This window comes from Lipophrys pholis (assembly GCF_963383615.2).
Source record: "Lipophrys pholis genome assembly, chromosome: 21".
NCBI classification, from domain to species: domain Eukaryota; kingdom Metazoa; phylum Chordata; class Actinopteri; order Blenniiformes; family Blenniidae; genus Lipophrys; species Lipophrys pholis.
Genome location: NC_137649.1, coordinates 5,296,688 through 5,316,001, shown reverse-complemented (window position 1 = coordinate 5,316,001; position 19,314 = coordinate 5,296,688). Strand labels below are relative to the sequence as shown.

General features: G+C 41.9%; 1 protein-coding gene across 1 annotated transcript in view; it reads left to right on the top strand.

Moving 5' to 3' along the window:
* impg1a (interphotoreceptor matrix proteoglycan 1a) overlaps window positions 1-19,314 on the top strand; it is a 64,522-nt gene that overhangs the window by 16,354 nt on the left and 28,854 nt on the right. The window contains exons 5-11 of the mRNA XM_080490681.1: window positions 78-121; window positions 426-586; window positions 5,847-5,996; window positions 7,710-7,768; window positions 11,369-11,389; window positions 17,778-17,971; window positions 19,110-19,165. Coding sequence (XP_080346807.1) covers window positions 78-121; window positions 426-586; window positions 5,847-5,996; window positions 7,710-7,768; window positions 11,369-11,389; window positions 17,778-17,971; window positions 19,110-19,165 — 685 coding nt within the window. The remainder of the gene's footprint in view (window positions 1-77; window positions 122-425; window positions 587-5,846; window positions 5,997-7,709; window positions 7,769-11,368; window positions 11,390-17,777; window positions 17,972-19,109; window positions 19,166-19,314) is intronic.

The window sequence follows — 19,314 nt, the reverse complement described above, 5'->3', positions numbered from 1 at the left end:
TCATAATGCCACAGTGAGCTGCTTCACATGCAGTAATCCGTTTCGTGCATCTTCTTCTTCTTCTTCTCCTCCCGCAGAGTGGTGACTCCTGCACCGACGCCGACGCTCCCTGAGACGCCAGGTACAACATTTGACATTCTAATGGAGATCTGCTGATGCACTAATGCTGTCATTGTGCCTTCACGTTGTCAGTATTGGATTCCGGTTGTGTGATGCTCGGGGACGCGGCTCGCGTCGCATAATCGAGTGAAGAAAGCGAGACCGTGTATTGATTCTTGCGTATGTAGAAAGTCATTACTGCTTTCGCTGAGCCTTTGAGCGTCCAACCAATTGATTAGCGTCGCGGTTTGTTGTCCGCCGGCGTCATTACAGACTCCTTAGAAGTCGCTGATCTCTGTGATTGAAGCGAATTCCTTTGGTTTCAGGTCAGGAGGCTCAGACCGTCACCTCGCCGGTGACCCAGGCGGCGGAGGACATCGCCCCCTCCATCACCTCCTCCGCCGCCCCGCTCAGCCCCACGAGTGCCCCTCCAGGCCCCGTCCTCGACCAGACCCAGACACCCGGAGAGGAGAAGGAGCTTGAAGAGGTACCGGCTCACTCGTATTTACATTTTTAGGAGCTTCGGCTCTTATCTGCCGGAGCTCGAGGAGGCTGCAAATGTCACAGTCGAGTACTCGTCCTCCTGAAATTATTTCTCAGTTTACCCAAGTGAAAGGGAGCAAATCATGCATCCTGTCTCTCCGTTTTATCTGATAGACTCTAATGTGTGAGTTCTATTAATATTTTCTTAACCCATTTAACATAGCGCACCATCTCCCGGCTGCATATTACAGTCCAGTCGAGCTTCGCTGGGGGAATTTCTGTGGGCATCCTGCCCTCACATGCTCATAATAGACCGGATGTTTGTTGAATACGATCCTCTTACTTTACTGACTCACTAACTTTAACGTCTCTACCATGAAGTTTTCTGCATATTTAACACCAGCTGCTTAAAGATCCTTGAAGAAATTTGAGATTTTTCTATGGCGCATGCATCATCCGGCCACATTTCATCTGTACCTGCTGCATCCAAGAGAAACACCCTGTGTTGGCCCCGTTTCCACCACAACGTTTCAAGCCTCTGAGCAGCGTCGTTGTATAAACTTAGTCAGGAATTTCACAAGACCAAAAACCTTTACATCTAAATCTAAATATCACGATGCACATACACATTACAGGCACTCCTTGTAAGTATTTTCCGTGTTGACTGAATTTAAATTTTAAGACTAGTTGATTAGTCAAAGTCACATTTTCAGCACGCTGTAATCAGGCTTCAACGCATTCAGGTAACTTGCTGAGGCCTTTTCCTTCAGAGAAGTTAAGTGGAAACATCTTGAAAGGTCATTGTCGTGATGAGCTGCGTCATCGTCTCAAATCAGGCAGGGTAACTTTTGAATTTTTTGACACTCACACATATTATCGACCTACCGTCTCTCCTGGAACTTTCACCTGTGGTATTTAATCCGGTATTTCCCTCCTGTGCGACGTGACTGTCATTAACCCATCAGTGTTAGTGTGGTAGAGATGGGAAGTGGGAGTTACTAAAGACGGTCAATAGCCTTATGAGGCATTAAATTAAAACCACAGTCTACTGGAGCGGTTCCTCAGGAGCGGGACTAATGTGTGAAAGCCGCCCGCCGGCCACATGACAGGTACATGGAATCATTAATTGGTTTAACTCCGTAATATTCTGGTGTCGACGAGTGAGGGGGCAGACCTCTGATCATTTAGACTAATTGTGCCCTGACACATGATAATACCTACGATAATAACCTCAAAGTCAAGGTACTTAAATTTAGTGGGCCTCGGATAACCACCCATTCTTTCTTCACGCTTCAGCCAAATCATGTGATCCTGCTGACGATGGTTGATAGAAGTAGTGTAGTCCAGGGAACACGAGGTTAGACGGCGTGTACTCACTTATGATTCACTCAGCGTTGCATACACCCTCTTCCAAACCTCCCATGATGCATCACTCAGCAGTATCGACGAGTCAGATTGACTGTTTATTCTCCCTGGAACGATGAAGCCATAACCCACTGGACTCTGCCTCTGACTGGCTTGTACTCGCTGCATCCACTGATTTCATTGGTCGATGTCTATGTTTACCGCGCAGCATGAGGGCTGACGAGCCAATCAGAGGCAGAGCAGGGCGGGTCATGATGAGGTCGGAAGTATTCCTCACCGAAATTCCATGACAATGAGTAAATCTGAGTGTTTGCACTGAAGGACACCTGACAAACCAAGATTACTGCTAATGCTGCTGTTTTGTGTGATATTTTATTGTTTTGTTTTTACTGTTTTTTAGTGTGTCTAACTGCTGCACAACAAATCGCCGTTCAAGGGACACCTAATAAAGTCGAAACTACTATGAATGGATTACCACTTTCACATGCCAGTTTTTATATTTTAAAGGCGCTTCTGCGCTGCTTTATAAGAAGGTGAAACGTGAGCGTATACCCACTTCTCCAGGGACCGCAGCGCCACTGTTTGAGAGTCACCAAGTAAACTCAAACGTACGTTCCTGGACTGGAGGAGGAAACCGGAGTATCGACCCACACATAGTTAAAAGATTCAAACTTCACACATAAAGACTCTCAAGTCCAAACCAGACTGGAACTGGAGCCGGGGGTTCGGTCCAATACACCGCTGCGCAGCTCATTTCGGACATTAAACCAAAGTGCAAAGTTACTTCTTGTCCTGTAGTTTGAAGTTTATGTCAATATGCAGTGTAAGAGAGTCGCTGTGTTCGGGTGAAGAACTAACTTTGGAAAACTTAACTCAGCGAAACAGTTGATGAGCTGGTATTTTCCGCGGAGTGTGTTGGAGGGACTGATCACAGTGTCTCTGCGGTCGCTGGTTCCCCAACAGCGAGGGCGGTGTCGTACCTGCCGCACTCATTTAGCGCTTGCTCAGCTGGTTGTCTCCCGGCTCTGTAAAGTTCAGGCCGGGCCGCTTCTCCCCGTGTTTGTTCTGTTCCAGCAGCAGCAGATGGTTGCAGCAGCAGAAGTCATGTCTACCTGCAGATAATTGCTGCTTTCCGCTGTTTGTGGCTGTAAGGAGTCCGTTTCAGGTTGGCTGAACAGCCTTACCTGACGGCTCTACACTGGATTCCTTCAGACATAAAGGGCTGATATGTGTTCTGAAGCACCACAACAGTCTGACGGCTTGTTTTTCTTTACCTTTTGAATCTTGGATTTGTTTTTCTGAAGTAAGAATGGATAAGACCATCTACAACAAATGAGATGCTTTAAACCGCAGTATTCTCTTTAAACCACGGGTGTCAAACATCAGGCCCGTGGGCCAAAACCGGCCCACAAGAGGCTCCAATCCGGCCAAACCAGTAGCTTCAAAGTCATGCTGTCAAGACAAGTTTGTAAAAACACCCATAATGCAACAGCTACAGAAGTTGTTTGAACATTTCACTGTATTTTGAACCTGAAAGTATCATTCAGATTGTTTTTCATGTTTAGATTGTTGTAATTTTCAGTAGTAATTAAGGATGGGAATTGATACGTTTTTTTTATGATTCCGCTTCCATTTTCGATTCTGCTGAACGATTTGGTTCTTTATTGATTCTCTTATCGATTCTCTTATCGATTCTCTTATCGATTCTCATTTGGAAAGGAACCCTGCAGTATTTACAGCAGAGGAGCTGCTCCTGCTGCCGGGTTGAGATTCACCCCGGAGCGGATCAGAAACCCAACATCCCTTCAAAATTTTTCGCTGCTGTGTGCAAAGGTTTCTGAATATTGGTCGTATTTCCTCCCTTTGACGGAAGTATTGCAAGTTACCCTGTTGTCATGCTTTCTCCCGAAATGTAACCAAATATTTGAGCATTTGTCTCGCTCTGATGCCGTGTCTCCTGCAGGCTGCACTAATGAATGGCGTCACCTCGCACGATGCTCAGCTTGCGTAAGCTACGCTATGTGGGTGGCGACGTCACTCATGCCCACTGCCGTTCATGAGGGAATTGCTTCAAAGGAATTGAAATACTGGGAACTGGTTCCCAACAAGAACCAGTTTTGGTGTTTGCAACATTTCCATGTGCTCTGTGCCACAACATAGAAAAACTTTAAAGTTTAAATTACTAAATTATTATGGGACTATTTTACCCATCCTGCCAACTCTAGGTGAAATTGGGCTGTTTGTGTCCTCCGAACTAAAATGTGTTTCACACCACTGCTTAAGACAGTAGCAGCTTGAGTTTTTCTTAGAAATGCCGACTTACGAATTGACGTGAGCAAGTGTCCACAATATCAGTCTCCCTGCAGTTTGTACCAGTCCACTTCTCTAAAGCGCCTGTCAGCTTGTCGTTCTCCTCCCTGCACTGTTTGTGTGGGTGGATTCTCTGACATCAACCGGCTCCCCTGGCCATTGGAGGCCTGCGGCAGAAACAAATTACACGGCCCTCCTCGCCTCTATAGTAATTTTATAACAAATAGTAACTAGTTCGTTGTTAACGTTCCCGGTAATGTTCTCCCTCAGCATGTCCTTCCTTATTAAAGTGCACAGAACTTTTTCCATTCCGAGCTGTCAGCACTGTGTGGGTCAGTCTGATGACTGCTTCACTAATGAAGCTCAGCTGAAGCCACATGAGTTAGGAAAAGGTCAAATAGTGGTGCACATGTTATTTTTGATTATTAGAATTTCACACGTGTGTGTCTTCTTTTAAATTAGTTTTTTTTTACCGTTTTGGATAAGATCAGTCACATTTCTAAACACAGCTCATGCATTACGCACCCATATGATTGCAGCTATAGTTTGTATAGTTTCCCATCATCCACCTACAGCACCAAGCAAATTCCTTTAATTTTTTAACTCACTTTTTTTATTATTTGTTTCCCCCCTGGTTTTTATGTCAGCTTTTATCCCTCCAAGGATTTCATTGTGTTTTATTGTGGTTTGTTTTGATCTAATTTGATCTGTTTTCCTTATTGGTGGATGGCGGAACACTGAGCACTTGTCCTTGTCACTCCACCAGGTGCCTGCTTGTCTGGTTCATTGTGTGACTTCTGTTTGTTGTGGCGTACCAAGTGCAGTCACAATTTGCATAATGAATCTACCCACGGCTACAAATAAAGTAACTTTGAAGCGTGATTTAGGAGACGTACCGCAGGAGAACTTCTTCTTTAACTTTTACTGGGTAACGAGCCTGGCTCGCTGGTTTGGACCCAGCTGTGGGTCATGAAACCCCGGTGAGCTGAACTTCTGCTGCAGATCAAACCGTAGGATGGATTTATACATTTGTACATGACTGATGTATGTATGTATGTATGTATGGTTGATGGACAGGTGGATGGATGGATGATTGGATGTTTGGATAAGTTCGCTAATTACATGCATGGATGGGATGTTGATTCACTGAATGGATGCTGACATGCATTAGTGGATTTGTGGTAGTCTATTTGATGGATGACTGAATGAATGGATGGGTGAATTTATTGGCTGGATTGATGGAATGAGGGATGAATTAATGGTTGCTCGGTTTAATGTATGGACGGATTATTCAGTGGAAAGACGGATGGCTGGGTTGAGCTGGTGGATATTCTTTATGAGGGACAGCTGGGCTTCATTTGAATACACGTCCTTCTGAAAAGTAAATAACGTCCCTCTGTTTGCTGCTTGACGTTTTCATTCATTGTATGAAGCTCTGATGAACCAGCTGACTTTGAAGGAGACTAAAACCCTCACCGTGACGTGTCCAGTAGCACTGCAGCAGTTGTAAATGGAAGACATGAAGCTGTGATCGTTGATGGATGCCTCCAGCGCTCCCTCCGGTCTGAATGTCGCTTGTTCTCCTGAAGGACTCTGAGCTCCCCAACGTCGTCCCCGAGAGCCCGGTGGAGCAGATGGTGGAGTTCAGCATAGACCTGGTGGATCCGGGTTACCGAGAGCTGCTGGACACCCCGGAATCCCCTCAGTACGTCGACCTGGCTCACCACCTGCAGGACCAGGTCAGTCCTCTTCCTGGGTTCAGTGTCCCTCTCCCAGCCTTGACAGTCGATTTGTCTCCCAGCTAACTGACTGCGTAGCCAATGAATCTGTCAACAACAAAATACACTTTATCTATAGAACTGTAAAGAAATGTTGGGTCAGATATAAAAACTGTTAATTTATTTATTTATTTATTTTTATTCTCGATAAGAGTTAGGTACACCAGTGAAGATTGCAATGAGATGTTAGAAAATATACTGATTATCGATTTAGATTCTCTGGAAATACAATGTTAATACATTTTCATTGAAATAGAAAGTTGCATTCTAAATGTAAAACGAAGGCGAGTTTACATAACTACATATTAAAGCAAAAACTGAAACCTTTTAGGGGCGTTTTGGGTGTCCGTTTACACGACAGTGGTGTTGCCAATGAAAACACAACTTTTTGAAAAACGGCTTCTCAGGCGAAACATTTAGAAAATGCTTTGAAATTCAACTCAGTTTTTAGTAAAAACTGCAAGAGATGCTGTTATTGCTTTGCGAAGCATTTCCTCTGCTAAGCTCCCCACGACGCTTAGGTCCCATTTGCACCACAATGTTTTCAAGTGAAGACAGAAAACTTCTGTTGTGTTTTGGGGGTCTGTTTACATGACAACTGTGGTGGGAGTCACTGACAACGCAACTTTTTGAAAATGGAAACGGGGGGAAAATGCAATTTTTTGAAAATGCCGTGACTGTGCACTCGCACCACGGCCGTAGTAACTAGTTGTTCCACACATGCTCAGTAGCTGGACGATCAGAACAATGTTTCCTCCAGTGTCATGACTCCCAGTCCAGATTCTCCTGGACTTTTGGTAGTTTTATAGTTGATAGTCACTGTGATAACAATCCAACTTTGTTGTCTGTCCATACGAATGCCTGTCTTCTACCATGGTTATTGTTTATAGCATCATAGTCTCTGCGGGCATGTGTATGTTGTTTCATTACGAAAACAACCAACAGCATCAACTAGTAGCCCAACATGCTAAATACATCATTTCAGTGCTTCTATTGTTTTTGTGCAAATGGATATCGTTTCAAAATGTTGCTGCGTTAAAAAAAAAAAGAGATTTTTCTGGAAGAAAAACTGAGAAAATTATATGTTTTCACTTGAAGCGTTGTCGTGTAAATGGGTCTGAAGCAAACTAAGGTGTGTGAACAAGACTTAATCAGGACTCGGCTCTATAATCAAGAACAATGACCGGTATGCTGAAAACCTAGAAACCCTGAGCAGAGGAACGGTGTGATGGTTCTGGCTCCGGCAGACTGTAAAGAAGCTTACTGCACAGAGCAGTGAGGTCAGGGCCAGAGAAACAGAGATGATTACCCACAGTCCCCTCTGTTTTCCTTTTCTGTTCAGCTCCCCTGACGAGCTGTAGGTCCCTCCGTGTCGGTTCCTCTGCTTTAAAAAGGGAGTGGATCATCTGGAGCCGCACGCGATTCTCAGCGGGACGTTACCTGTTGGAGCTCGTAAAGACGATTATGTCAGAAGAGCGTAGAGGTGCTTAGCTCACCCAAAGATAGATATCAATGGAGGTTTCCCATTCATGCGGTCTGTTTTTGTCCTGACACATTGGCAGCTGATTAGCACGCTGCTGTTTGACGCCTCGGGGTTAATTACATTGGCCTCTGAGCGGGGAAGTACGCTGTTACTGGAAGGGCTCTGTCTGATGTCCCACGTTTCTCTTGCAGATGCAGCATGCTTTTGACAAACTTCCCGGATTTAAAGCCATTAATGTGCTGGGAATCAGGTAAGGCCTCACTGTGAGATGCACATGTGAATGAAGAAAAAGGATTTGGGACAGCAGAACGGGGCAGGCAGAATAATCAAATCTACAGCGTGGCCGCGGCGAGAGCGAAGAGACGTTCCACTGAGCCTCCATAATTTTATTAGATTTTAAATGAGCAGATTGCTCGGCATGGACGGCAATTTGAATAGATAAGAGGCTTTGGGAATGTGTCAGATATCGCTTCAGGCAAATGTTTGGTTCCAGGACTGACTCCAATGTCGACAGGTTTACTTTGCTATGCTTTTCAGGATGAATGCAGGCATTGTTTGTCTTCATTGATATTGATTCAGGCCTGAAGCAAGCAAAATAATGGACAATAATGTAATACCGACCAGTGATAATAACAGTGCGCCAATAATTTAATGAAGTAGCGTTAAAAAAAAATGCTTCGCTTATCAAAAACCAGTTTAGTGCGAGACATAGTCATGGTATTAATTCGTCACGGAGACGTATTTTGCAGCATGGTTGCAGTTTTCAAATATCTTGTGACTTTATTGCTATATTACTTTTAAGTTTACGTCAGTTAGTGGAGGAAGATTCTGGATGTTAGCCCTTTTTGAAACAAACTGATTTATGGATTAATGGCAAACACAAGGAACAACCAACATACTGTCGACTCAGCTCTTTTTAAAAGGAAGCTAGCCTTAATATAAGTATGCTAATCCTAATCAAAGCTACTGTGGACACGGGTTAATGCTAAATTACAGTGCAACATCTTTAAAGTGGCTCTCAGGTGGACTGGGGAAGGATTAGTGAGGCGTTCTGTTCAGTCGACCGGAGTTTAGTTAAAAGGTAACCGTGAAGGCAACAGCTTCGGCTAATGGTAAAGCTAGCAGTTGGCGAGCAGGAAAAAGAGAAACGGCAACGCTCAAGACGTTTTTTAATTGAAAAAGTGGCGAGTAATGAGTTCCCTGAAGAAACACATACAGCAACACTCTTCGATCAGACATGGATCAGGTTTTGGATGCGAGGGTTTAAAGCGAGAGGAAACACATTTGTCCTCATTGGTTATTGGATCTTTGCCAACCCGCGTTTAGGCGCGATAACCAGCAGGTTCAGTTTCAACACCCGTTTAGACGAGGTGTCAAGTGAAACTGCATCATTTCGTTTCGCATTATAAGGTAACATTGTTGAAACAGCAGAAACGTTGAAAACAATGTAGTTTTCATGTAGGACCACAAGTCGGTGCTGTTTCTTGGTTTTGTTTTTTTAATGAAACCACACACATGCGCCGAGAGAAAAAGACACTATAAACATTAACAATGGCGAATACATGGACAGACAACCAAGTTGAATTGTTGTTACTGCGAGGTGAGTGTTATTGTCCATCTACTTGTGCATGTGCAGAAGTACTATTTACGACGACCGTGGTGCGAGTGTGCAGCAGCGACCTTTCACCCGTTTCCACGGTGACAGAGTCGGTGCATTTTGAATAAGTTTCACCTTGGAAGCCATTTTCAAAAACTTGCGTTTTCAGTGGCTCCAAGCACTGTTGTCATGTAAACAGAAACACAAAACTTAACAGACGTTTTTGAAAACGGTGCCGCGTAAAGTTTTGAGCTCAGTCATATCACACCAGGACCAGATTACTGTATTCTCTGGCCTATAAATCACACTGTTTTGTTTATTGGCTGGTTATGTGACTTTGAAAAAAGCTTATATATCAAAATATCCCACCTGGAACCACTAGATGTCACTGTATGACAACAGAATGCTGACACAGAACCACAGGAAAACTAAATGTGCAAGTAAAATGTAAGCCAAAACATGTAATCTGCACAGCAGAAGTGAAAGTAAAAATGATCAAATGTGCAGCGTGGGCTAAAAGTGTGATGGCCAGAGAATAAAGTTTATCCCCCAGGTACCCTGGACACAAAGTTGAAGAGTTCTGCAATGGATTTTTGTTTCATTGAAGGAGATCATTCAAAAACAATTAACGTCCTTGGTTTGACCTTTAGCAATTGTATTCCTTCAAGGAGGATCGCAGCACAAACAGCAGGCTGTATGTAATTCTCATTCTTAAATCATGTGAAGTACATTTGACTTATAATAAGTGATGATTGAGTGTCTTCGTCGAGACGCCGCTGCTTTTCCATTGTTGACTTAACGAGGCGTCTTTGCGTTACTCAAGGCACAGCAAACAAGTACGAAATAATTCCTCCGTCGCAAGCAGAACGCAGATGGCAGTCAGATTAAAAATTTACAGCAAATAAATGATGATCCGCCGAGGATCAGCCACCGCTGTACGTACCGGCTCAGGAGATTATTGTTCCCTGAAGGGAAATCGCAGCAGCCGGGTCCCATAAATCACACAAACAAATGAGGTGAGTCAGAAACGGATACTCTTAAAAAGTTTAAGTCACACAGGGTACAATAACTCAAACAGAATGTTTCTATATAAACTGATGACACTAAAGACAGAAGCAAAATGGGGCCATCCCTTTTGTCGAGAGGACACTTTAAAGACCATAACATAAAAGTTATGTCCATTTAAGATACTTCTTGTTTTTAACTTTCATTGAGTTTAATGTAATAGAAAATTACATCTCCTGATACTTTTGACATGTGCGCTGAGACTAATGATGGTATTTCTACAGTATTTCTCTTTAAAATGCAAAGTAACAAACTGTAAAATAGTTATACAGTTAATATGGGGTAACTGCATTGTAGGAAAAATTTAAGATACGACAAAAGAAAGCTGCTCTTCTTTAGTGAATACACCGAACTGCGATAAGGACCAAAGGAGTATAGGAGTATTTAGAACTACTGCAGTAGAGAACAGCTTTTTTATAGTACAATATTTAAATGGCAAAAAACTATTGGAAAACTTTGGGCCACTGCAGTGAAAAGTTGCTCTACCGTAATGTATATAAGATATTACTATACATAGCACATATTCTAATCCAGCGGCTACATACAGTCCAATTTCAACTGCAGTGGTAAAATAGTACCATAGTACCCTTTAAATTTAAACTTTAAAGTTTTTATGTGTTTTGGTGCATAGTATACTAGATGATATTATTGATATTTTCAACAATTACTTCCGAAAAGTACTCAACATGAACCCAATTTTAATGAAATATTTTTACGCAAAATACAGTGAAATGTGTGAGAAACTGTTGGATTATCATCGTTTTTACAAACTCGCCCTGACCGCATGGCCTTGAGGCTCGTGACGGCATCACCGATATCTCAGCTCGGGTCTCACTGTTGTGCTGCGTCGCTACTTAGAAGAAATTTCACCATTTACTTGGCAGTTTGTTCGAGCGGATCGGCGCCTCTTGCAGGCCGGTCTTGGCCCATGCTCTCTCTGTACTCATAGGGGCAAACATGAAAGTGAAAAACTGACTAATTGTAGTAGATATTTCATCAGACATTACAATGAAGAGCCTCTCTAATGTTTTCAATGGTGACGGTGTGTTAAATATATTATGTTATGTAGAGAAACCTCATATATAGATGCCCACATTTGAAATATTTTAAGCGAAGCCTTTGTTTTGTTTTTCTTTCCCACTTTCATCTCCAGCTCTAATACGTTATTTTCTTCTCTCCCGACACAAGCGAGACGCAGGACACTGACGGGTAAGTGAAACATCCTGTTCTTTGTCTGGGCAACCTGAAGCTCAGCACTTATCCGTGTCCCAGTCAGAAGCACCGAGGGGAGATTGTTACGCCGAAAACTGTCCTCACAGTTCGATCCAAACATCTGAGAAAGGACCGAATAACTGCTGAGACGAGGAGATATTTCCCCTCTGAATCACATCCCTGTTAGCGGCTTATAGCAGCACATCAGATCCACTTGGGAGAGAAATAAGAGAAATAATATTTTTTTTCAGATTAAGAAAAAAAAAAAAAAAGAACGAAATATACAATGTCCAGAATTATTTTTAGAAATTCAAATTTATTCTTAATTAGCTTTGAATTTGAATTTCATTCTTAACATTTTGATGTTATTCTTAAAATTTCAGGCTTATTCTCTATTTTGAAAAGATTCTGTTTATACTGCAAAGTTTTCAAGTGAAAACAGAAAACTTTAATTGTGTTTTGGGGGGTCTGTTTCTATAACAGCCGTGCTTGAAGCCAATGGCAACCAATTTTTTGAAAACAACTCAGACTGGAAACGGGGGAAAGCGCAACCTTTCTGAAACACCGTGGCTTTAGTAAATAGTTGTTCTGCACATGCTCAGTAGCTGGACGATCAGAACAATGTTTTCCTCCAGAGTGTCGTGACTCCCAGTCCAGATTCTCCTGGACTTGGTAGTATTATAGTTGACCGTTATGTAATAACAGTCCAAACTTCATCGTCTGTCCACAAGAATTGTTAATGTTTATAACGTGTTGTTCTCTGCATGAGTGTGTGTAGTTTAATTACAAAAACAAACAGCGCCAACTCATGGCCTGGCATGCTATCTACATCAGTGTTTCCGCCGCTGTGGAAGCAAATACGATTTTCAAAACATCGCTGTATAAACGCGAAACTTTTCCAAAACGGAATTGCTAAAACGACGGGTTTTCACATGAAACGTGGTGTAAAGATGTTTTACACGCGAAGACAAACGAGGCACAGCCAACAACCACCAGGGGGAATCATGGAGGAGCACAGAGGAGGACACAGGCACAAAGACAAACTAAAAGCAACATGAAAAACAGAGACATCAGACATCATCATACTGTAGGAAACCAGAGAAACAGAGGGATGGCCACACACGTACAAGGAGAACATGCAAACTCTGCATTCGGAGTCTGTTCCTGGACTGGATCCCATAATATTCCTACTATTAGGAAACTGTGTGGCCCTCAAAATCTCATATTCTCTCAAATTGTTTCGAATACACTTTTGACTTTATTGTAATCAGATTGTTTAAAATATCATTTTCTATTTTTTTGGTAAATTAGACAAAAAAAAAAAAAGAAAATCCCCAAAACTGGAATAATGTTTATTCATGTTTTTTTTCAACTTACTACGTAAAACCCCAGAAAAACCAACATCCAAACGTACTCACTCATACACATATACAGGAAAAAATACAAAGATACATTTAAATATAAGAAGGGAATGACAACCAAATATCGTATGCACAAAAACGTAGAACACATGATTGTGACAAATTGAGGACTTGACTTGAGGTCATCCATAAATAACTAAACGAACTGGTCCTGACCTTCATCAGGACTTAAAGATACAGTAACATTGTTCTTCTCTTTTAGATTCGGAGGACACATTTTTCTTCAAATGAAAAGCTGTAAACAAGCTCATGTAAAGTCAAAATCTGCCCATTTTTGTCAGAATCTGAAAAATATAAATTAGTGGAAACGAGAACAAATATTTTGAGTCTGAAATGTGTCTCGCAGAAAAAAAGCAGGACGAGTTGTAGATCTTTTCTTCAGATTAGAGGACGAGCTCCCGCTGAGTGTTATTGCCCGTGACAGCGGCCAAACTCCACGGGGGGGCACAATGTGTGTTATTAGGGGGGGGGGGGGGGGCGGCAAGACAATTACTGTACACACAAGTGTTCTCCGATTCACCGCTCACCTGCACACACAATACATCTCACAGATTACAGGGAGAAATCAGCACTTTATAGCAGGATGAGGGGATGATAGAGCCGCATCAGAAAAGGAAGGCTGTGTGGATGTTTTTATTTAAGTGTATCTCAATTGTAACTTTCCTGAAACACAAATTAATGTGCGTGTGCACCACGGCCGGAGGTTTTACTGCTCATGCTCAGTCGATGACCAATCAGAACAATGTTTTCCTCCAGAGTGTCGTGACTCCCGGATTATAATCTTCTTGGACTTGGTAGTTTTCTAGTTCACCGTCACCGTAATACCAATCCGACGTGGTTGTTTGTCCATATGAATCGTTAGTGTTCATATTGGATTGTTCTCTGCAAAAATACAAAGATGATGTGTTTTCAGTCAAAGCGTGTAATTTATTAAACATATTCTGTAATTAATCCCGCATAAGGTTTTCCTGACTTTAAGGAGCTAATGAAGTATATAAGATTTAAAATATACGACAAAAACAAGATAAATTCCCAAATTCCCAGTATTGCCCTATATAGCATTACTCAACTCAACTCAATTGGATTTCTGGAGCACTTTAAAAACAACTGAAGCTGAACCAAAGTACTGCACATAAAATCGAATAAAAACATGAGGTGTGCTCAGTAAAAAAAAATTTTTTTAAAAAGCTGTAAAATACATTTTAATGGCAACATGTAAATCAGGAGCAGAGTCTCAAGTCGGGTTAAAAACCATTGAATAGAGTAAGATAAACCAGGACATGACATTTCCCAGAATCTAAAGCAGAATCGTCCATTGCTCGCTCTTGTTTCTGTATGTTGGTCAGAGAGGTTCTGTCCACCAGTGTTTGTCTAATTGAAGCCTGGAAAATGTTTTCAGGGTAAAAAGTTTTGAGTATGACTGAGCTGAGAGGGGGACTTAAGTGGTGCCTGCCAGAGTTTGGCTTCGCTGGAATGTTTTAGCCAATCAGAGATAACCAAGGGGGTTCGGAGCAGAACAACACTGAAATGTTCCGTACAGGCAGAACAGTGACCTACAAGAAGCTTCAAACAACGAGTGGCCGCGCTCTCCTTTGTCTGTGTATCTTTGTCAAGCTTTAGTTCGACGTCATGTAGGAAAGGGAGGATCAAACCTCACAAAGAAGCAGGGAGTTGATAAAGCTCTGAAAGCCAGATGAAGAAAGAAGAGGAAGTCTTTGAGGTGGAGGTGTGAGCTGAGGAGGAAAAAAAGCAGATTGTCTCATATTCATGAAGGCGGGTTTTCCCAGTAGAAAAGTTCAAGGCACAATTCTGCGCTTGAAAAGTGGAACGAAAGCCTATAATGTGTCTGTATCCACTTCATCAGAGCGGGAAAAAAAAAAAAAACCAAGAAGGAAAGAAAAGCCGCCGTCAGATTGTGGGATTAGGAGCCAGGTGACGGCAGGAACGCTAACAGGTGTGGCGTGTTGAGCCGTGGCCACGCGCCTTTAAACTCATCCTCCCTGTTTGAAACCAGCTGGAGGAGGCGGCAGCTGCTCCCTTCCTTTGGAAAGATCATCAAAACCGAGGCGATCAAATCACTAATACCTCTACACCCGGTGGTCATCGGCTGTTTTGACTGTTTTCTCTTTTCATTCGGATTTTACGTCACATGTTCATTAACGTAACACTTCACCTTCTTTGTTCATTAATCTGTAAATTACAGTTGAATCTACCGCTGTACATCTAAAACCGCATGAACAATACAGACATGAAGGATTAGTCCTGCCACCATATTATAAGACAATCTGGTAATTCAACATAACAACTGAACTCCCTAGAACAGGAACGTTTGAGTGCAAATGAAGTAACAAGGAGAAGAATATGAGCTCGTACAAGTTGGCCGTGGATAAAAGGCGGTTGTACAAGTGGAACGTACGTCTTTCCTGTCTTTTCAAAAACACACCTTGTTGGTGTCTTATCGCAAATTTAAGTCTTTCCATCTTAAAAATGTCTTGAATAATGTCAGTTCACTCACACCAGCGTCAGTTTTTATAGTTTTAATCACTTCCTCGTTACGGCTTTTGTTGAGGACTACGACCGGCGTTGCTGATTCATGGCCTAAGCGACCACCGCAGGGCTCCGGTCAGAGAGCACACGAGACGTCGGTTGAGTTTCTGTCTTTTAGTGAAGGAATCGGTTGAATACGGTGGCGCATTCATACGACGCAGCACGAAGACTTTAGCACGAAGAATCTGCGTGACGAGTTTGCATTAAACTAAACTAGAACTAAACCAGAACTAAATGAACATTATTTACACTGTAAATCAAATGCAGTAAACAAACATCCCTCGTAACATCTAATCATGTCCATCAACACTTACCGTCTATAAAGACTGTTTGACTTCGCATTGCAAAGCATTGGAATGTAAACTGAGAGCGACCTGCGTCGTGTAGTCAACCTGAAGGAAAGGAAGCCTTTAGCAATAAAAGTGCCCACTTCAGAATAAAAGCAGGAACCTACAATAAACTACAACTTGGAGAATTCTTAACAGTTTTCCTACAGGCAGCACTGAGAGTCTGACATAGACATTTATCATGAGAGGAAAAGTTATCTGGTGGCGGAGCCTCGAGATGCAGAGAAACTCACTTCAATGGAACGTCGGTCGGACATATTTAGTCACAAAATTTGATGGACTTCCTGCCTCCTGGGTAACGATGCTGAACGGGACCAGAATACGGGAAAATGTTTTGCTTCAAGGCGTCTCCGACGAAAACCCTCCCACTCCGTCTCCATGGAAGCGGGGTAAAAGACAAGTTTTGAAAAACGCAACTTCTTGAAGACGCTCCATCGCTCCATCGACAACGGAAGCGCTGCTGCTGCACCCACAGACATAACTGAACCAACACTGTGGATGTTTGAGAAAACAGCACCGCCGCGGCAGCTTAATGGAAACGTGCCTCCACCCAGCCTACGTCCAGGAAATTCACACTTAACGCGATTCTAATCAGTCTCATCCAGCAAATCAGCTTATTCTCACTTGATGACAACAGCTGTTCAGAATATTGATGAAGTTTTGATGGTGCCTCTTGAAGTGTAACGACACATATTCATGCCTGGCATTTTAAAAGTGCGGCTCTTTGTCGCGGCGCCGCACGACTTCTGATTGCCTCCGCTGGTCGGCTGCAGCGATTTAAACCCAGGGTCAGACTTCCTTTTCATCCAGAAGAATGTACACATTTTCAGCACACGGATTTCATTTATCTCTAAGTATTTGTACGCTGTCGCATAAAACCTGCATGATGATCAGTGCAGTGCTGTGTTTATGATTAGGAAGTCATCGACATCCCACTACGTTTGGCAGTAAGACGCGAGTTTCTTCGATATTATGACCTTGTTATTCCTGTTTTAAGTGAGAACAGTTGCAGAGCTGCCGTCTCTCTCTGTCCAGTATCAGTATCAACCAACTCACTGTCCCATAATAATAATATTGATAATAACAACAACAACAATAATAAATGTTATTTATAATGCACTCTACATTAAAACAAACGTGCTACAAGAAATAGAAACAATTTAAAAGGTAAGTGAGAAACAGTTTTAAATTCAAAAGGAACACCATATAGGGCAATTAGGAAGAGGTTGTTTTTTTTTTTTTTTTTTTTTTTTTAAATGGAAGGTTTTTAAGCTTTTGTTTAAAAGGTTCCGTCGCCTGTTCGGCCCTCATTACACAATGTCACAAGCGAAAACGCATCGTTTGTGTTTCAGAAAAATTCCACGCTTATGCAGCAACATTTTGAAAACGATGTCTATTTACACAGAAATGGTGACACTGATGTACTGTAGTTACCATTCCAGGCCACAAATTGGCGCTGTTAGTTGTTTTAGTAGTGAAACCACACAAACACGTGTGTACAGAGAACAATATACTATGAACAATAACAATACACGAACATTCTAGTGGCCAGACGACCAAGTCAGATTGTTGTTGCGGCGACTGTCAAAATAAAATTTCCATCTCCCAGGAGAATCTGGACTGGGAGTCATGACACTCTGGAGGAAACATTGCTCCGATTGTCTCTACTGAGCATGTGCAGAACATATACGCTGTGCTACAAGAAAGAAAAAGATGGAAAGTTTACATTTGAAGGTTATTATGTCATCATCTTACGGGCCTGGAACCACTTGAAATAAGACTGAATGTGGCCCCCCTGTGTTAGAGGAAGGAACTCTTAAGAACGGCCTTGAATTGAAATTGCTCCTTTTATTCCAACACATGTTCGGTTACTTTACATCTTGTAAAAGACCAAACAATAGAATCGAAGATGAAAAGGCTGAAGGATGTAATCATATTTCTGCACGAGGCTTCAGAAATGAAATGAAGTGAATCCGCCGCTGCAACACGTCCTGGCGTCGCCCAGACGCGACTCATAGAAAGCAGACACGTCTGGATTCCAACAATCAGGCGCTGTGTCTTTATCTGCAGACCGGGAGGAATCACGGTACATTACGCTCTCGTCTTCGAGATCAATTCGCCGCAGATGAACCCGGAGAACTCGGAGAAGGCCATCGACGCGCCCGAGGCCTCGTCTGACTCGGCGCTCAAAGAAATGGTGACCAAGGCTCTACGTGAAGACGCGTCGCTGCCCATCGACCTGAACTCACTGAACTTTGAGCCGGGTATGATTAGTGTTATGACTTCTTCAGAGAGCGTGAACCTCAAAAGCCATGATTGGCTTATCTTATTGATAACTGGTGTTCATTTCTGAGATTCACGTTTTGTCTTTTTTAGTTTTGTTTCTCAGTTGATTTAAAGTTCAAATTTAAACCATACAAACACGGAGTTACATGAAAGTGGTTCATTTTGATGAGTGTTTCAAAGTTTTGACGAAGAAATTATAAACATTCACGAACAAGTTCTCCCAGAAAGAAAATTACGAGCTAGTTTTAAGTTGGAGTAATAGTAGAAAATAACAAGAGAACTTTAAATTTCACTATTATTGTCAGATTTCTTTTCTCTAATGTGACTCGTTTCAGCTGAAAATCATGTTATAAAAACAGGAAAATAATGTCAAAAAAATGTGTGAAGTTATACATTACAATGCTGTTAAAGTTAGAAATCACTTTTATTTTTATTTTTTAAGTCAGATTTATGTAATAATTAATTTTAATTAGCCAACTTAAGAAAATAGTAATAATTTAATGTTAATTCAACTAAATTCAACTGAAAAGTGACTTGATAAAGTAACTTTTGTGTGACTTTTAACTGAACCTCCGATGTAAAAGTACCAGCTTCACTGTACCGGAGCTTAAAATAATGCTGACGTTAACGGTCATTAAAGTGTCATGTTTATAAACAAGAGACCTCTGATCACCTGAAAGCACCACAAATTCCTAGTAAAAATTTAAAAAAAGGCTTAAAACATACATTTTCAAGAGGATTTTATAGCATTTCACTATCTTTGGCGTTTTGTTTCTGTCTATCTTGCCGTAGATTTTTCACAAAATGTGAATCGCATTACAAAAACAACCTGCCTCTCATTCAGTGATTCAGAGGTCATTTATCTTAATAACAAGTTTGATTTATCTCGCACGATCAGTGAAAGCTCAGATGTGGATGGTTGAACATGCTTCTTGCATCTCTTACATAACACATTTCCACCTCTGTTATGATGGTTAAGATGGATTCTCTGCTTTAGAGCAGGATGAAAACCTGACGTCATTGTCTGATAATTGATCACAGCGGGTTTTCCTGTACGTGTCTTTCTCCTGATAAATAACTGACTGACTTCTCATGTGATCCGAATTATTTTGACAGAAACTGTTCAGCGGCCGGCACTGACGTCCACCTCTTCTGTGGACATAGTGGATGAGGTAAGAGACTTTTTATAAAGTTTTCATATATTTATGTATTGGACAGGGACAGTACTGACCAATGAGTACAATAAAACAAACTGTAAATGACTCACAGTTAGTCAGAACTGGTTAGTTTTTATCTGCCCTTCTGATTTACAACCAACTCA